Source organism: Anneissia japonica, unplaced genomic scaffold (assembly GCF_011630105.1).
Source record: "Anneissia japonica isolate Jap-2015-1 unplaced genomic scaffold, ASM1163010v1 scaffold288284_len1145801_cov181, whole genome shotgun sequence".
Lineage (NCBI taxonomy): Eukaryota > Metazoa > Echinodermata > Crinoidea > Comatulida > Comatulidae > Anneissia > Anneissia japonica.
Window position 1 is genome coordinate 467,886 of NW_022712730.1, and position 17,386 is coordinate 485,271.

At 33.7% G+C, this 17,386-nt stretch overlaps 1 protein-coding gene across 1 annotated transcript; it reads left to right on the forward strand.

Annotated features, from left to right (window-relative positions):
* Window positions 1–2,294: 2,294 nt before the first annotated feature.
* On the forward strand, window positions 2,295–17,180 carry LOC117108129 (calnexin-like). The gene is made up of 18 exons (XM_033250079.1): window positions 2,295–2,451; window positions 3,695–3,859; window positions 4,742–4,865; window positions 5,349–5,425; window positions 5,658–5,739; window positions 6,835–6,903; window positions 7,382–7,429; window positions 7,809–7,884; window positions 8,492–8,570; window positions 9,043–9,117; window positions 9,810–9,959; window positions 10,359–10,399; window positions 10,707–10,894; window positions 11,290–11,436; window positions 12,082–12,198; window positions 12,582–12,770; window positions 14,125–14,180; window positions 14,733–17,180. The coding sequence occupies exons 2-18, from the start codon at window positions 3,696–3,698 to the stop codon at window positions 14,764–14,766; spliced, it is 1,716 nt and encodes a 571-aa protein (XP_033105970.1). The 5' UTR covers window positions 2,295–2,451; window position 3,695; the 3' UTR covers window positions 14,767–17,180.
* Window positions 17,181–17,386: the final 206 nt, after the last annotated feature.

Consider the following 17,386-nt stretch of genomic DNA (forward strand, 5'->3'; position numbering starts at 1 on the left):
ATTAAATAAAAATATTAACATCATGATATTTAAAAAAAAACATGCTTGCTGCCCTAGTTTATTGGAATTGCTTAACGTTTGTGTTAAGACTCTATTAAATTAACATTTTGTTTTTATATGTCTAGTTTTAGGTTTGCTTATTTTTGGTCAAAATCGTTAATTTGGATATACCACCACTGTACGTCCCACCGATCTTAAAGCCCCGTTCCCGGCAAAATTCCATTTTTAAAGAAAAATCTAATTTTTAATATGTTAGAATGTTTTAAAAATATAATACGAAATTGCTAGTTTAACTGGATTTGGACGTTCCTAAACATGAAAGAAAAATGCGATTATAATGAGAAGATTTACCGACCGATTAAAAATCTTAATGGTATTGGGTTTGGACAGGAGTTCGTGCTTCGAACAGGCCATTCCATTATTAAAAGAAACCTTTTGATGGAGAAAGTGTACGTTTTTAGCAAGGTTTGTTCGAAATTAACTCCAGCTATATAAAATTGATTATTAATGAATAGATAAGGATTACTATGTCCATTTTTTATTGATCTAATCTACGTAAATTTACGTTTACAGTTTAATTTAATAATTAGAATTGTTTAAACATTTATATAAAAAAATACAAATATAAAGGAAGTATCATTTATGTTTTATAATAATATTTATAATATTTAAATAAAGCAATAAAGATAAGTAAATAATGTTAAAATTATGTTATTTTTTATTGAAGTCTACAAAAAATAGGAAGAAGGAAGAAAAGCAAGGGGGTATGTATGTAGCATTTTTTATATTTTCATACTGAAAAAATTGAAAATAGAACAATTTTAATGTGGTTTTTTTTAAATTTTCTTTTAATGTGCATGTATTTTTAAAGATATATTTTAAAACTAGAATATCTATGTATATGTAGTTTGATGTGCTAGGCATTTTAACATACTTCTGTAGCAATTTTCACAGTTTTTATACTGAGAATTGTAATGTTTGTAATTTAATTTAAATTCTTAATAACAATCTTCAACATAATACACGTAATTCAACCTAATACACTGAAAAGAACAAATCTTAACTTTATTAACTTGATATGTGATGAGCCTTGCACTAACAAAGAGTGCCGGAAGCTCCTCCCGCGACTACTCGCTAATAATACAAACAAACGACGTAGTACAACCTCAGGAATGTACATACAGTTAGTCACAGATTGCAACACTACTATACAGGTATATATGCTCTGGGGAACTAGAGGGGTGAATGTCTTTAATAGGTGTCATGCAACTATATAGCGTACTTAGACTGGGTTCCAGTCCCTAATCTTTGTCTTAATCAGTTGAAATGATTCTCATCAAAAAAGTTTCTCAACATAAACTGACGCTGGTGGCGCTTTCCGAAATGCGCTAATGCACTACGAAAAATCCAGAGACTTGTGGCAAGTTTACAGTGTACTATGTTAGAACCTCGAAAATATGACCAAGCACTTATAGGAACCCGTTCGGGGAAAGAAGCAGGTAACTTTAAATACCTAAATGTTTATATATATATATATATATGTTTATATATATATATATATATAGCTTAGGTTTATTATCATAGGCTACATGTATTTCCTGGTCAGGTTTAATAAAACCAAAACCAATAGGCCTATTGTCTTATAAGAACGTGGAAAGTTATTAATCAGTGGACCTTCCGGCTATTGTCTTATGGTAAAGTGAAATTACTTATTTGAATTGTAAAATGAAAGGAAAAATTTGAAATATTTCAGTTGTAGTTCATAAATATTAAAATAATTAACATTAAATTTAACTAAACTTCCTTTATTTTATCTAAAAAATATAATCATATATTAAATAATACAGTTTAACATTATGCAAATTATATGCAAGTTGCATGGGAATATGCAAATATAGCCTGTACTTCTTGTCACTTTTTCTCTATATAGATATAGGCTTAATTCTTTTAAATTTTATTATAACCCCATGAATGATGGTTGGGAAAATGGTAACCCACAGGTCTAAAATCAATGGACATCAATTTGTTTATAGTACTGGTATTATATAGTTTGAAAGCAAAAAGAGTGCTTACATGAAACTATCTCGTTACTTCTTACTGGTATAATAAATGGTCAAAAAAGACCTATCTGACGAGATTGAATTATGGCTTTTTTTTCTTATAGAGAAAGTTTTCTGGGTAGACGTACATAAGGACATTTTTTGTTCAGTTTTCCACTTTCAACCAATCGTACTTAAGTCCGATGAGATATCCAACTGTACGAACGAAGAGAACAAAGGCGGTTTCGTGTACGCATGCGTACTAATAAGTACCCTTAACATTAATTCTAGCCAGTCACATTGCTCCACGAAGAACCAGCGTGGGTCCTTATCATTGCTTGTAAAACATTAGTATTATAGTAAGGCCTAGAATAAGGGTCGTTCATTGACTTCCTTGAAGTTTATTTTATTGGTAAGTACTTTGAATCTTATCGACTGTATTTTCTTCGAATATACTTTCTACACTGATCGAAAATAACTCGTAAATTATATATTTTTCATGTGCCTTTGTTACGCCGGTTGGCGGTGACGAGCGTGCAAGCTGGCTGAGGCTAGGCTAGGCCAGGTAGCGAAAGTCATTGCGACAGCGTATGGAAGGTTCTCGTAGCGGTGATTTCTCGAGACAAACGAGGCCACTCCCCCTTCGTCTCAGACTTGCTGAGTGAGGGCTTTTTCCCGTCCATTGTAATTTAGGCATTTAGCCTACGTTTCTAGCTACTGTAGGCGAGCCTAGGCTTAGCTTATGTATGCTTTGAGAAAAAATTAATCTGCAGTAGAATAAAATAAGAACAACATTTTTACTGGGGGAGGTAGGCCTAGAACTGCAGGGTTTTTGTAGGCCTGCCTAGCTACTATGGTCCTAGGCCCCTAGCTAGTCCTAGGCCTATGTCTAGAAAACTAAAGAAGGGTGTGTGGTTAAGCCTTAGAATGGTAATGTGTAATTATTTAGACATTGATTGCTGGGATTGGTCCTGGAAATTCAACACTTTTGCCCAATGTGTTTCGCAGCTTGTGTGCACCGTGTTCCTCAAATTTGTTTTCAAATTAATTTTATTCTAAAATGTTTTATATATAGGCCTACTTAGACATTTTAAAAGGGTAGGTGGATGATCAATTTTACGGGAAAACAGGAAAAGAAAGTGTTTAAATCTTGTTTAAAAATCCTCTGAAATTGTAGACATCATAAATGATAGCTATAATTTCATATGAGTACGGACAAATAAAAAATGATCTGATTCTTTTGCTTTTCTTCGCCAAGATATAGGGCGCGAAATCCCAATTAACAGAGCATCCAAAGAAGAATGGTTTAACTATGGACTTCAAACTGCACGTAGGGTTTTACTATTGGTTTGTTGTTTATGTCCTTGTCTCCCAATACAGTGCTGTGCTGTGGAAGCCAGTCTGTACGTTATTGCTCGTAAACCACCTTCGTAATTGGCGGTTTGTTTGTTCTTCATCATAATGGGTTTATTGTGTCTTTAGGCAATGGTCGCGGTTTAGAAGACAGCATTGGATCTCCAGTCAATTTAACTCCTTGGTGGAACCAACAAAACTTAAATTGTTGACTAAAAAACAGAGTAAAAAACAAAAGATTCATTTCATTCATACTAGTGCAAAATAAGTTGTATGTTTTTTTTAAATATTGTTTATTTCAGAATGAAAATGAAGGTGGTAACTATAGGTATCCTCTTGTTGATGTCGTCATTATTAGTGTCTGCTGATGAAGATGTTGAAGTCAGTACAGAATATACCGCACCTGAGCCAGCCGGTGATACTCACCTCCATCAAGCTTTTGACAATACAGATGTTTTAGGAACAAGGTACTGGTTTTGTTACCGTATTATGACAGCCCATACTGTAAAGTTTTTTAATTGCAAGGAGGATATATCAAAAATCGGTTCAAATTTGCGTGGAAAATTGCCAGGAAAATAGGTACACGGAATTGTAATTGCTGCATAATAGCATTGGTTATATATTAAGATTTCTTCAATGCGCAGTTTTCGGCAAAATCTGCGCAGAAATCTGCCCTTAAACCGAAATGTCCACTGATTAATCTCAGATAAGAAAGTATAATACATACTCCAAGTATTGAAATACACGCCATCGTGTTGGGATTCAATATTTCGACATTAATTATGTCATCATCAGGAATCAGATAAATCTGCCCTTATCTTCCAAAATGCGTGGTCAGATTTATAGGCCAAATTTTTTCTTGGAGGATATATTCCCTGACTTTCTACCGCCAAATCCATCCACTCTCTCTAATAATATGGCACTGTTTTCTGAATTTTTCGTCTTTGATAACAATATGTTGCATCCCTCATTCGTACTTGGAATAGTATTTTCCGAATTTAATTAATGATGATAATGTTTGTTAATAATTTCTAATCGACTTATCAAAGGCTTAAATGTTTAGGGATTTATAACAATAATAACGTAATAATATTAATAATAATAATAATAATGGTCGGCTTCTGTGGCGCATTATGATAATTACTCTATGCGCTTTACATTATCATTACCTCAGTCATTGAATTAAATACAAGTGAAATGCACATCGAGGGATTGGAACCCTGACATCGAGGTTAGGAAACCAAAATGTTCCTGCTGCGCCAAACCACTTCTTGTTTGATTTCTATAGTGCTTCATGTCAATACTGTGTTCAGAAATAATTTATATATATATTTTTATTTTACTCTCAGTTGGATACCATCTGAAGCAAAGAAAGATGGTGTTGAAGATGAAATTGCTAAATATGATGGGAAGTGGAAAGTTGAGGAACCGTCTAAGCAGTCCTTAGTTGGAGATCTGGGTCTAGTACTTAAGGTAAAAATTGTGTATATTTTATTCGTTTTGTCACAAATTTGGGATCCCCACTGTCCTAGGTGGAAGCTACCGGAGCCCAGCATACTGACGCTGGGGTACCTACGTGTACACAGTTGTGGTGACATTATCTCAACGTAGGTGCACATGTTCATTCCCTTTTGTCCTTAAAGTTGGATGTCATTTTGATGAATAAAATGAGGCGGCAGCCAAAAATGGCATCCAACTGTAAGCACAAAAGGGAAATGCCGCCTCATTTTTTTATTTTTTTATTTGATTTTTTTGTATTATTCATGGTTTGAATACTATCAGTGCCTTGAGACGATTCTGTTGCGCTCTACATATACATTACCATTTACTAAATGGATGTAGGACTTCCTGCATTTTTACATTCGTTTGAAATGTTAAATAATGACCACTGGGGCCATATTATTTATGGTTCAGAGTCATTTTCTTTTATTAACGAACCTTCTTGTTTCTTTTCAGTCTAAAGCAAAGCACCACGCTATTGCTACTAATCTAGATAAACCATTTGTCTTTGATGATCAACCATTTATTGTCCAGTAAGTATAATATGATCTTTTGATACAGTTAATATAATTTGATTTATCCATGTCCTCATGGTAAAATCCAAGGGCATATACCATTGATCACCTGAACAATAATCTGAATGACTTAGTTTTGAATCCTGTTATGACAATATGTTTTTTACTATATTTGTTTGTTTTAAAAATGATCGACAGTACCAACAATTAGACAATTATTTTGTCATTTGACTATTTTTCTACCAATTAGATATGAGGTCAAGTTCCAAAATGACCTAGATTGTGGTGGTGCTTACATTAAATTATTATCCAAAGATGATAGTCTAAAGCTGGTGAGTTTTCCATAATATTTTTTTATTGGCTCACAAATATATTAATGCTTTGATGTATTTTTAAAGAGTGCTTTCCAATGGTTGAATGTTATATAACTTGAAGCCTATATATTTACACACACTCACAAATAATTAAAATGTCTTCTATGCATGTCATGAGAAAGTAACTTTTACAATTACAGGAATTCCACCTCACTAAATTTTTGTCATTGTCATGTGTTATACATATCCTGTTTGTTGTACAGAAACAATGCATGTTTATCACTCACAATAAATAATCAAATAGCAAGGCTTGTGTCTTCAATTTCCTCCCAAACAAGAGAAAATTTGTCATTTAAGACACTGAAACCTATATTAATTGCAAAGCTGTCCCTTCTGACAAACCGCAAAATAGTTGTATTGTGAATGCAATTACATTAATTTATAATACGAGGCTTGGCATGCCAAAGCCAGCATTGGTGACCAGAAGAAGAAAATTTACTTTAATATATATTACTATTCTCCACAAAATAGGCTTTAAAAGGATAGGTCATTTACCGGAATTGACGTACTATTGTCAAAGTTATGAGTAAAAGTATTACAGCTTCTCTGTACTAAAGTATACAATAATTTAATAACAATGCTGGTTTTGTAATAAATGATATATATATAATGTATTATATATACTTTGTGTTCAATGGGATTGGCTTACCTAGATCACTATGGTAATATAAAAACACTACCACAAACGTTGTTAGGCTTATGTCTGTCCTTATTTGGCCCTGTTTTGTTTTTGCTCATAATATTGTCTATTGTCTTGGCAAATACAAGACACTCTGTGTTTAGACTACAAAATATATCATTGATTTATTATATATTTCAGAATGCTTTCACAGATAAAACATTTGTTATTATATATACTTTGTGTTCAATAGGATTGGCTTACCTAGATCACTATGGTAATATAAAAAGACTACCACAAACTTTGTTGGCCTTATGTCGGTCCTTATTTGGCCCGGTTGTGTTTTTGCTAATAATATTGTCTATTGTCTTGCAAATACAAGACAATCTGTGTTTAGACTACAAAATATATCATTGGTTTATTATATATTTCAGAATGCTTTCACAGATAAAACGCCTTACACCATTATGTTTGGGCCTGATAAATGCGGTGCTGATTCTAAGGTAAATATTCTTCATTTTGCATGTCAAATTTCAACATTTCATGGATGACTGCATGCTCAGTGAAATGTGCTTAGCAACCAATCTAAGAAATAAAAAATGTAATAAAATTGTAACTTGTAGTTTCAGATGATAAAATGAAAGATAGTATTAGAACAGCAGTATAAAGTGTTAATGTTGGTAATTTAGGCTTGACATATGGCTTATTTAAACCTTCTCAAACTTTCAACATGCGACACGGACTAGGTCAACATAAATATTTAATTTTATTAATTTGTTCTGTGGAGTGGTTACTTCTTTGCCTTTCAATTTTCCTATATATATTTTTTAAACTAAAAACAACTCTTATTAGACTTGGTATATAGAGAATCTTGCCCCATCATGTTAATGACAATTGTACTTGCTGTTAAGTCTGCAAATAAGTGTTAAAAATTTCTTTGTATTGAAAATAATTCAATTTTTGTTTTACTTCCATTTACAGTTTCATTTTATCTTCCGACACAAGAACCCTAAGACAGGCGAATTTGAGGTAAGAAACAATGTTTAATTATTATTATTATTATAATTGTTATATATTTTATTTCTGCAGAACTACGGATAACATAGTTAAAAGAAAAAGTTAATGAGATGTTGACATGTCAAGAAAATTTTTTACTAATGGTGTTCCATATATAGTGATAATGTGCCTATATATGGTGATGTTGTGATGTCATCACATCCATATTTAGGCATGTCACATGTTTTTGTTAATTAAAACTCAATACCTGATGAATAGCGCCCTCTATTGATTCTTTTTGTGTTTTGCACACATTCACTAATACAAGTAAAACAAATGCTGTTCTCTATTGACGATTAGGGTATAATTTTGCTGTTGTCTCTTAACTGATGCTTCTTTTATTTTATTGCAGGAGAAACATGCCAAAAAACCTAGTGGCTCATTTTCACATGTTTTTACTGATAAGAAAACTCATTTGTTCACCCTCGGTATGTTTTTACCTTTTTTCTATGAAACTTTATACTACTTATTCCAATATTGTCTGAATATTGTAAGGTTTTACACAGTTTTACACAAAGGCCTAAATTTTTTTTATGGTTGCGAATTTCAAAATTACATATCGTCTTAATCTTCACTTTCACAAAAAAAAAAAATTGAAAGAACTGCAGTCTATCTACTGTAATTGGAAAATTGAACAAACCGCATATGACAATTCTATTCGTTGGTTGTTTTTACATAACTTTATGTGTATAAAATGCATTTTTTAATGTATTATAATTAAAAATCAACAATAATTTTTGTAATAATGTAGTTTTCTTTAAATAATATTTCTCTTTTAATTAAATTATTGTAATTTTATGTAATTATTTAAACAATTTTATATATACATATTTTCACAATTTTTTTCTTTTTTAGTTTTGTAATTTTCATTTATTATGTTGTTGGTTAATCCTCTTGTAAACGTAATTCGTAATTCAGCCTTTTGGCGCCATGTTTTGTTTTTATGAACTTTGATTGCATAATAATATATAACTTCTGTTTTGTAGGTTCAACTGATTGAAAATTTACCTTTAACTTAATGCTTATTTTTTTTAGTTGTCGAACCTGATAATTCATTTGAGATGTTCATAGATCAGAAGAGCATGAACTCCGGTAATCTTCTTGAAGATGTCAAGTAAGTATTAAACATGTTCATCAATAGCGAATTTCTTGCCCACTCCCCTTTTCATTTTGTTGCATGTCTGTTATTTCACCTTATATGAGATTGATCAGAATGTATTACACAGGTTGTGGCTTGGACTCCCAACCTTGAGGTCGGGGGTTCAAAACTCTCTCTGTGCAAATTGCTTGTGTCCTTGGGCAAGGCACTTTATCTACGGATGCCTCTCTCCACCCAGGAGTACAAGTGGGTACCTGGTAGGTTCCAACACAACTGCGCTGATTACTAGCCGCAATATTATGGAATAATAATAGAATTTAATTTAATAATTTAATTTGGTGTTCAATGTGTTCCATATGGGTTTATTCCAATGACCGGGGTAGTAATGTGAAGGGCTTAAAGGCTTTGTAAAGGCATTAAGCTCTATATAAGAATGACATATTATTATTATTATTATTACATATTTCCTTCTGTTGTTTCTTTTCAGCCCACCTGTAAATCCGCCTGAGGAAATTCCTGATCCAAAAGACTCTAAACCAGAGGACTGGGATGATAGGAAGAAGTAAGTGTGATTATGAATATTTCAGAAGATGGTGGTGGTGATGGTGTTGGTAATGATGATGGTGGTGGTAATGGTGTTGGTGTTGGTGGTGGTGATGATGGTGGTGATGGTGTTGGTAGTGATGATGGTGGTGGTGATAGTGTTGGTAGTGGTGATGGTGTTAGGTAGTGATTATGGTGGTGGTAATACCAATGATGATGTTTATAGTGATGATGATACTGGTATTGGTGGTGATGATGATGGTATAGGTATTGATGAAGATGAGGATGGTACTGGTATTAATATGGATGAAGAAGAGGATGGTACTGGAATTAGTATTGATGATGATGATTATAATACTATTACATACAAATGCAGCCCTCCTCTTCTACTTTGAAACCTTTTCAACACTAAGCAACATAATTAGTTTGTTCAGCTTTTCTTTTTATTCTGTAATGCCTTGGCCTTTGTAACTTCTATGTTTAAATTATATGGGAGATCTTAATCCAGTGGTCACGATAGTACCGCCTAGTAATACAAGCAGCATGCCAGCAAACGACGTCTTCTTGGCACTAGATATATTTGGCCCTCCGCAAACAATGTCCATGTATCTGATATACTGACTGTATATTCAGTCTCTAAAAGGAGATGTCTGATTGATATCTGAAGCCATGATCATTTAAATTATATTAATTGTTTGCCAATTCCCGTAGGATTCCAGATCCTGATGCTACCAAGCCTGAGGATTGGGATGAGGACGCACCCAGGAAGATTCCAGACCCGGATGCAGTCAAGCCTGAAGGTTGGCTGGATGATGAACCAGAACTCATTCCAGATCCGGATAGTGAGAAACCTGAAGATTGGTAAGTCATGTGCTGCACCAGCCTATTCCTAGGCAGCTAATATAAGGGGAATATACTCTCTCCCCCCTCCCTTCCGCTCCCTTCCAACCTCCAGAATGTATCTTTATAATATATCTTTAATGAAATTATATCCCTTAGGCATCTAATAAAGGCCCTTCAACCCCCTCCCCCCACAATCCTTATTCCATGTGGAATTTATATTTGTATTGTGACAGTCGCTTCCTCTTATAGTTTTGTTTGGCAGTATAACTTTATAATATATCTTTAATGACATTATTGACAGTTGATAATGATTGTAATAATAAATATCAGTCAATGTTCATTATATCTTAAATTAAATTATTGAGTGTCAGTAAATGTTTTAATCATAAATATGTATTAATCTTATTCATTTTGTAGGGATGATGAAATGGATGGAGAATGGGAAGCACCCAAGATCAGTAAGTTGTATTTTTCACTTAATTTTATGTGCCATTTTCTTAAAATGATAGACAGGTGTCTTGCATACTAATATTGTGGGAGCAGTGGACGCAGCGGTTGTATCTCTGTCGTTGGTGGTGGTCCGAGTGAAACATCAGTAAAAACAATCTATTGCATACTCCTCGTCCTCTTGCGTTCCTCCATGGAATTGTGTCGGTCGACGACTGTATACCTAGCGTGTGCCCAACTTAATGAATATGCCTAACTAATAGCTAAGTCTGGGACTACCTGTATGTAATTATATTTATTATTTCAAAATTCTTATAGAAAATCCTCTATGTGAAGATATTGGATGTGGAGAATGGAAACCAGAGATGCTTGATAATCCAGACTTTAAGGGTAAATGGAAGGCACCGATGATTGACAATGAAGCATACAAAGGGGAGTGGTCTCCACGCATGATACCTAACCCAGACTACTTCCAAGATCTAGAGCCTTTCAAAATGACACCAATTGTAAGTAAACACTTTAGATCGGTTTTTCTATTTAATCATTAATTTTATCTGTAATATTATACAATAAGCATTATTGTGAATAAAATTGAATTGAAAAATTGAAACATTGAATTAATTTAATTCATTTATGCATTGTTGAAAAAATTCATCTATTCATACAATTGTTCATTCTTCCATTTATTCTTCTAATTGTTTATTAATATTAGATGTCATCATCACAACAATAATCTATAAAAATTACCTGCTATAAAATAGTTCTTACAGTTCCTTATTTATTATTATATTCTATAGAATATATTTAGTTTTGTTTTTTTTTAAATATATGTTCTATTTAAAGGTATATTTTCTTTGAAGTGCTCTTTTATGTTACAATTACTGTTTTCTTATCTCTTGAGGGCGCACTTGGCTTGGAACTGTGGACAATGAACAATGATATTGTATTTGATAATTTTATTGTGACATCATCGAAAGAAGTCGCTGACCAATGGGCTGCTGATTCATGGGCTCTCAAGAGCGGCGATGAGTCTTCCGTGTTATCAGGAGTAAGTACAAAAATAAAATAATTATTTAATATAAATTATATTAAAATTATAGCTGTTTATAAGTTGCAGTATCGGATTCGTCCAGGCCCTGCTGTGGACTAGACGTTTGTGGCAATCGGCAGCAACCTGGCAAAATGGCACCCCTTGGGGAGTAGAAAGGTGTAGGAATGGCCTTACCCTAGCCTGTCATAACCATTGTAAAAAGGTGCTATTTATAAAAATACTCAGAACACATGTAGAACATAGTCCAACTTTATAAGGAAAAACATGGATGTTTTTATATGTCTGAACCTTATAACTTCAAAAGTTGCATTCATAGGTTAGGTTAATATCCGGAAAGCATGCGTGTGAGAATGCCTGATCAGATGTACGCATTTCTAATTTTATATTGGCCAGTGATCCCACTGTCATCTTCTGGATTGGTGATTTTGTGTGTGGCCACAACAATGAGTGCGCAAGTTATTAATCTGGATCCTGCTAACGTTAGCTGGTGTGTGTGAACATACCCATGGAAACTTTCTCTAGTCAGTGGAGTTATCTTGGGAGGGGATACTTGCATGCTTGATTGGAAGTTTGGCACTTCAGCTTGAAGTAAGTACTTAGTAACTGATTGAAATGGACTGACATTTGAAATATTTTCAACAGGATGGAATGTTATCTGGTCTACTAAGCGCAACTGAAGAGAGGCCATGGTTATGGGCCGTCTATGCCCTCGTTGTCATCATTCCAATCTTCTTGTGTGCAAGGTTCTGTTCCCCATCTGTAAGTATCGTCTTTAAGTTCCGTCATCCTCTGCTTGGTCATGTATAATGGAACGTTAATTTCCTGCCTTCATAACCAGGTTTTACATAACGGCATGTTTGTCCCTATTTTAATATTACTCGTCACAATGATGCTGCGAGTTATGGGTTATTCTACCTTTACCTTTATTATCAACTCATTAAAATAATAATTCATAAAGATTATTAATGGTAGAACATAATTAATACAAGAAACAATTTTCAAAATATTTTGCCACTGTATTTTGGTGAACATGACATAATTAGCAATACCATATTCCTGTAGAATATAATTTATAATGCAGTGATATAGTCAATAAAATCATATTCTATTGCTTCTCATATCATTCTATTTGTCACCAACAGAAGAAGTCTGACTACAAGAAAACAGATGAGCCAACGGGGGATGATGAAGAAGAAACTCAAGATGATGAAGAAGAGGAAGAAGCAGATAAAGAAGAAGGTGATAATAAAGAAGAGACTGAAGAAGAGAAGAAGGAAAAGCCTGTACGGCAACGAAAAAAGAAAGCTAGTAAATCAGATCTAGAGACCAAGGTAGTTTGACATTCATTAATCAATCAATCAATCAATCACTTTGCAAGTTCTTTGCACCATTTGGTTTTGTTAGCTACTCTGCAGTGTTTTCAAGGTGCAGGGGAAGATTTTAGGGATCCAGGCTTCCCCCTCCCTTTTGGAAAGTTTTTAAAAAAAAGAAAGAAGGAAAAAGAAATTATTGATCTCCCAAAACGCCTATTTCCAGCAACTAGAAAACAAAAATTTCTCAGGGCCATTTAGGGTAGTGTTGTGTCTCAATGGCCCCACCCCCTTTTCGGAAATTTTATTGATCTACCCCTGGGGGCGATTTTTTTTTCCGTACGAAACATTTGCATGAAACTCTACTCGGGCCGTTTTGGATTGACTCGAATCGAAAATCTCAATTCTGGAGGTCAAAATGTCATCAACCAAAGATAAATGTCTACAAAACTTCTGAGATACAGCATTGTCGCTCGCTGTCTGATTTTGAAGAAAACATTGACGTTGAGATAGTATAATACATACTCCAAGTATCGGAATGCAGGCCATCGTGTCAGGATTCAATATTTCAACATTAATTATGTCATCATCAGGAATGAAAAATTATCCATATTTGCAAGTTTATATGCACAAGTACCAAAAGTGTTTGACCAATCAAAACATTTAGTAGATGACATAGTTATGAATAAACTAAAGATCAAAGCATCCTTACCCTACTGATCAAAGTTACCTACAAAAATCAATAAAGCTCCTTTCCTCCCTTGTACGGAAAAAAAAAATCACCCCCTGGTGTGCTGTAAACAACAAACAATATGCCAATCTTTTATAGCCAGCTAGACCTCTATTTATTTACTAATAAAGCAGAATGCAGCTATATTAAGTCCCTCTACATTATATTACAACCTAAACTATGACCTGTACACAACCGACATTGACTAGTACTGATCCAAATGAGGGAAATGGTGAAATCTATTGCCCTGAGGTGGTGTGGGATGTGGAGTCTGTAGCCTGTCTTTCTTAGGCCTGAGGGAAGATAGGCTACGCTCTTCACATCACCGAGGGGCTGTACATTTCACCGTTCCCCGAATCTAGAGAAGTCAATATTTGTTTTATATACTTCATACATAGATTCTATGAGTTGTGAAAAGTAACGAAAATAGTACTCACCAAGTAGGCCTTAGAATTACTTCCTAGGCCTAGGCGCGGAATCTTTCTGAACATCGTAGAAGTCGCGTTTCATTTACTGTTACATTGTTAGGCTGTGATAATGCGAAAGAGACTCTACCATTGTCTATATGCTTCATCATTGTTTAGTCTTTAATCAGTCATTCTAAAAGCTTATTTTCTTAATGAATTAATATTTTATGTTTGGCAGGAGGATACCACTGACGGAGCTGAGACACCAAAGGAGGGAGGGGATGGAGCTGTCAGGTGAGTAGTACTTAAACGCCAATCATATCTTGCTTAAATAATTGTATTTCTTCCCATCCCAAAATGGGAAATATGGATTATGCACCGGGAAACCTTATTGCAGCGCCTAACTTAGCCACTACATTAGAAACAATCCCCTACTGTTTCTGAACAGTGTTCTCTGTACATATGTCCTAATGTGCACACATTATTATTATTATTATTATTCTTTCTTTAGGCACACAACACATGTGCCAAGGATTGCCAATAGCGAATATATATCACTGTGCTACTTGTAGGTGACAATCCCTTACACAGGACAAACATGCACACACGATGCTTTACACAAACTAAATCTCAATATGAGATTTAGGGAGTGGAGTTGTTTATGTCGTGAGAAAAAAATCCTGCAACTGGTAGGAATTGAACCCTGGGATTGGAAGGCAAGCATCTTAACCACCAAGCTATTCAACTCCACTCAACACACATGACCAACTCCTTTATGTCCCATCTAAAGGATGCTGCTGCATAACATAATATTCAATTATCTTTTTTGTTTTTTCTTTATTTCAGGAAGTCACCAAGGAGAAAAACAGCCAAAGAATGAGCAACGTTCTAGTAGTAAGGCAAGCAATAAGGTCAAAGTTCAAGACAAGATGCGAATTGCATCGACTACAAGTCGGAAATCCCTACCGTCATGTTTTTGGTTTCTCTACAATTTCAGCAATTGTAGAAAAAATTTATAGATGTTGTTTTGGAATTACAGATGTCTGTAAAAAGATGGCGCCATTTACAACTAATGCATATTCATATATTAACTAATGCATATTATGTATCAACTAATGCATATTCATGTATAATCAAAATTCAGAGTTTTGCTTTTATTTCAGACAGATTGAGCATGGAAAGACTGCTCATGCCTTTGATAATAGTAAGAGTACCTGCACTCAGTAGATAGGATGTGAACATTTTGTAATTTGTTGTGGGAAATTTCCAGGAAGTAATGTTTGTTGGGTAATTAATGAGATTACAATCATAATAGAATTAAATGAATCAGTTAATATAGATTTTTCCAGAGCCATTTTTTTGTCTGTTGATGTTATCTGCCTTCAAATTCAAACCAACATTGTGTGTTTGATTCGGACATTGCCCACCAATTTGTGACTCGATTGATGGCTGTTGCATATATGCTTGTTTATTTATTCGTGCACCAAAGATCCCTGTTGCGTTTTTTCATTGTATGTACTAAACCATTATATATCTGTAAAAGTAAACTCCTATCTATCTTAATGATTTTTGTATTCGATTTTTTGTTTTTATTTTGCTATGAATGTATTGAAAACGCCAATTTATAAGTTTCAGCTTGATGACCGCCCTCACAGCAAATAGATAATAAGCCGAAGCTATAATGACTGCAGTTCTTCCGCGTAAAAATATTCAGCGTAAAAGTGGAAATTAAAATATCAGAAAACAGCAAATTATTCTCTTTTTTCGAAATGGATGTTTTACACTGATTTTACTCTGTGGTGGTGCTAATGGTAAAATTATTTTGCACTTGTGTTACGGAAATTAAATGCCGATGAACTTTTATGCAATGATTGATAATACGTAAATGATACTATAATCATATTAATGGTACCAGAAAAATATTACTTTCATTTCATGGTGCATATGATACAAATAAACATTTTTAATTAATATATTTTAAATGGTATTACAAACAACATTAATTATATTTGATTGTACTCTGCCACAGATAACCATTTTTATATTTGATTTTACTTGTACCACAAATCATTTTTATTCAATGGTACCACAACTAAACTTTACAATAATTATATTTTCCTACCACAAAGTAATCATTTTTTTTATTATGTAAATGGCTATCATAATAACTAATATTTTAATTGATGGTAGATACATTTTACTACCACAAATATTTTTTTTTTTCAATTGATGGTACCACAAATTATTTTTAAGGGTTATCTCAAGTTGAATATCGTAATATTTAGAAGTAGATTTTGTGTGAATTTAATCCATATTCTGTGATCTAAAGTGGTAGATAAAAATCAAATTGTTGGAATCAGAATGTTAATGATTTGCAGCATTGAGGAATACTATTACCGTATATTCTCGCGTATAGGCGATCAGCGTATAAGACGACCCCCGCCCCCTCCTAGTTCACCGTTAAAATTCCTACTTTTTGCTGCTATTTAAGGTCTTAATACAGCATCGAGCTGGCAGTCAAATGTTTGTCAAATCTTTTTTCCCCGCATCTAAAATTGCGTTCCTTCATATCAACAGTATTTTCATTTCATTAACAAATTTGCGTGTTACAGATGTTTCGCAAATATGATTAGTATGATGTAAAAATGAATAGAATTGTATGTATTGGCGTATAAGACGACCCCCTCCCCCCCTGTTTTTCGATCGTGATAATGCTGTTTTAAGCCTCGTCTTGTACGCAAGAATATACAGTAACTATCGTGATGTTATAAACAACATACTTTGGAATAGGAATACTGCATTAATGAAGAAGTGAAGATAATTGGCGTGTAGCTCTGTGTAATATTACTTATAGTAAAAAACAGTGGTTACAAATTGATCTATATCTATTGAAGAAATTTGTATGAATTTTAATTTACTCAATGTCTGATGAATTAAAACAACATTAATATTGTACTTTTTGTTAATACATATAGACCAAATTTAAAGGCAAAGCAAAGGAATGATTCTCTAAACGATTCCTTGGGTCTCGTCGTGTAGCCCGTCCTTTTCTGCATGTAAATATTACGTGTCCAGTGACATAGGAACACATTTTAAAAAGAAATTGAAAAAAAAAATATCTTTGATGTTTTTACAAGTATAAAATGATATGTGATGTTTGAATCTTATTATTAGTTGGTGTTCGGGTGAAATAGGCTTATAATTAGGGTGTCTTTAAGGTATTTGAGTTTGTTTATAGGTATTGATAGGATATTGTGATCTGCAAGAGTTAAATAAATTTAAAAACCACAAGGATTTTTTTCGTATTTATATTTTATGTAATATTAACGACGGTGACCTGTCCATGAGGCATAGTGGGGTGAAGCTGATCATTTGTAGTCCTCGATGTTCTTTTTTTTTTTACTCTAGGTATAAAGGGTGACCTTTCCAGCGCATCCTAGAAGGTCAGTTCATGTTCAGGCGCCCTCTACAATAAATTTAATAACAATATGCTTTTTATC

Bases quoted from the DNA above. Each gene is read 5' to 3' on its own strand.
- LOC117108129 (XM_033250079.1), top strand. From the start codon at position 3,696: ATGAAAATGAAGGTGGTAACTATAGGTATCCTCTTGTTGATGTCGTCA. The intron at 6,904-7,381 runs GTAAATATTCTT...TTCCATTTACAG, and splicing joins AATGCGGTGCTGATTCTAAG to TTTCATTTTATCTTCCGACA. The intron at 12,199-12,581 runs GTAAGTATCGTC...TGTCACCAACAG, and splicing joins CAAGGTTCTGTTCCCCATCT to AAGAAGTCTGACTACAAGAA.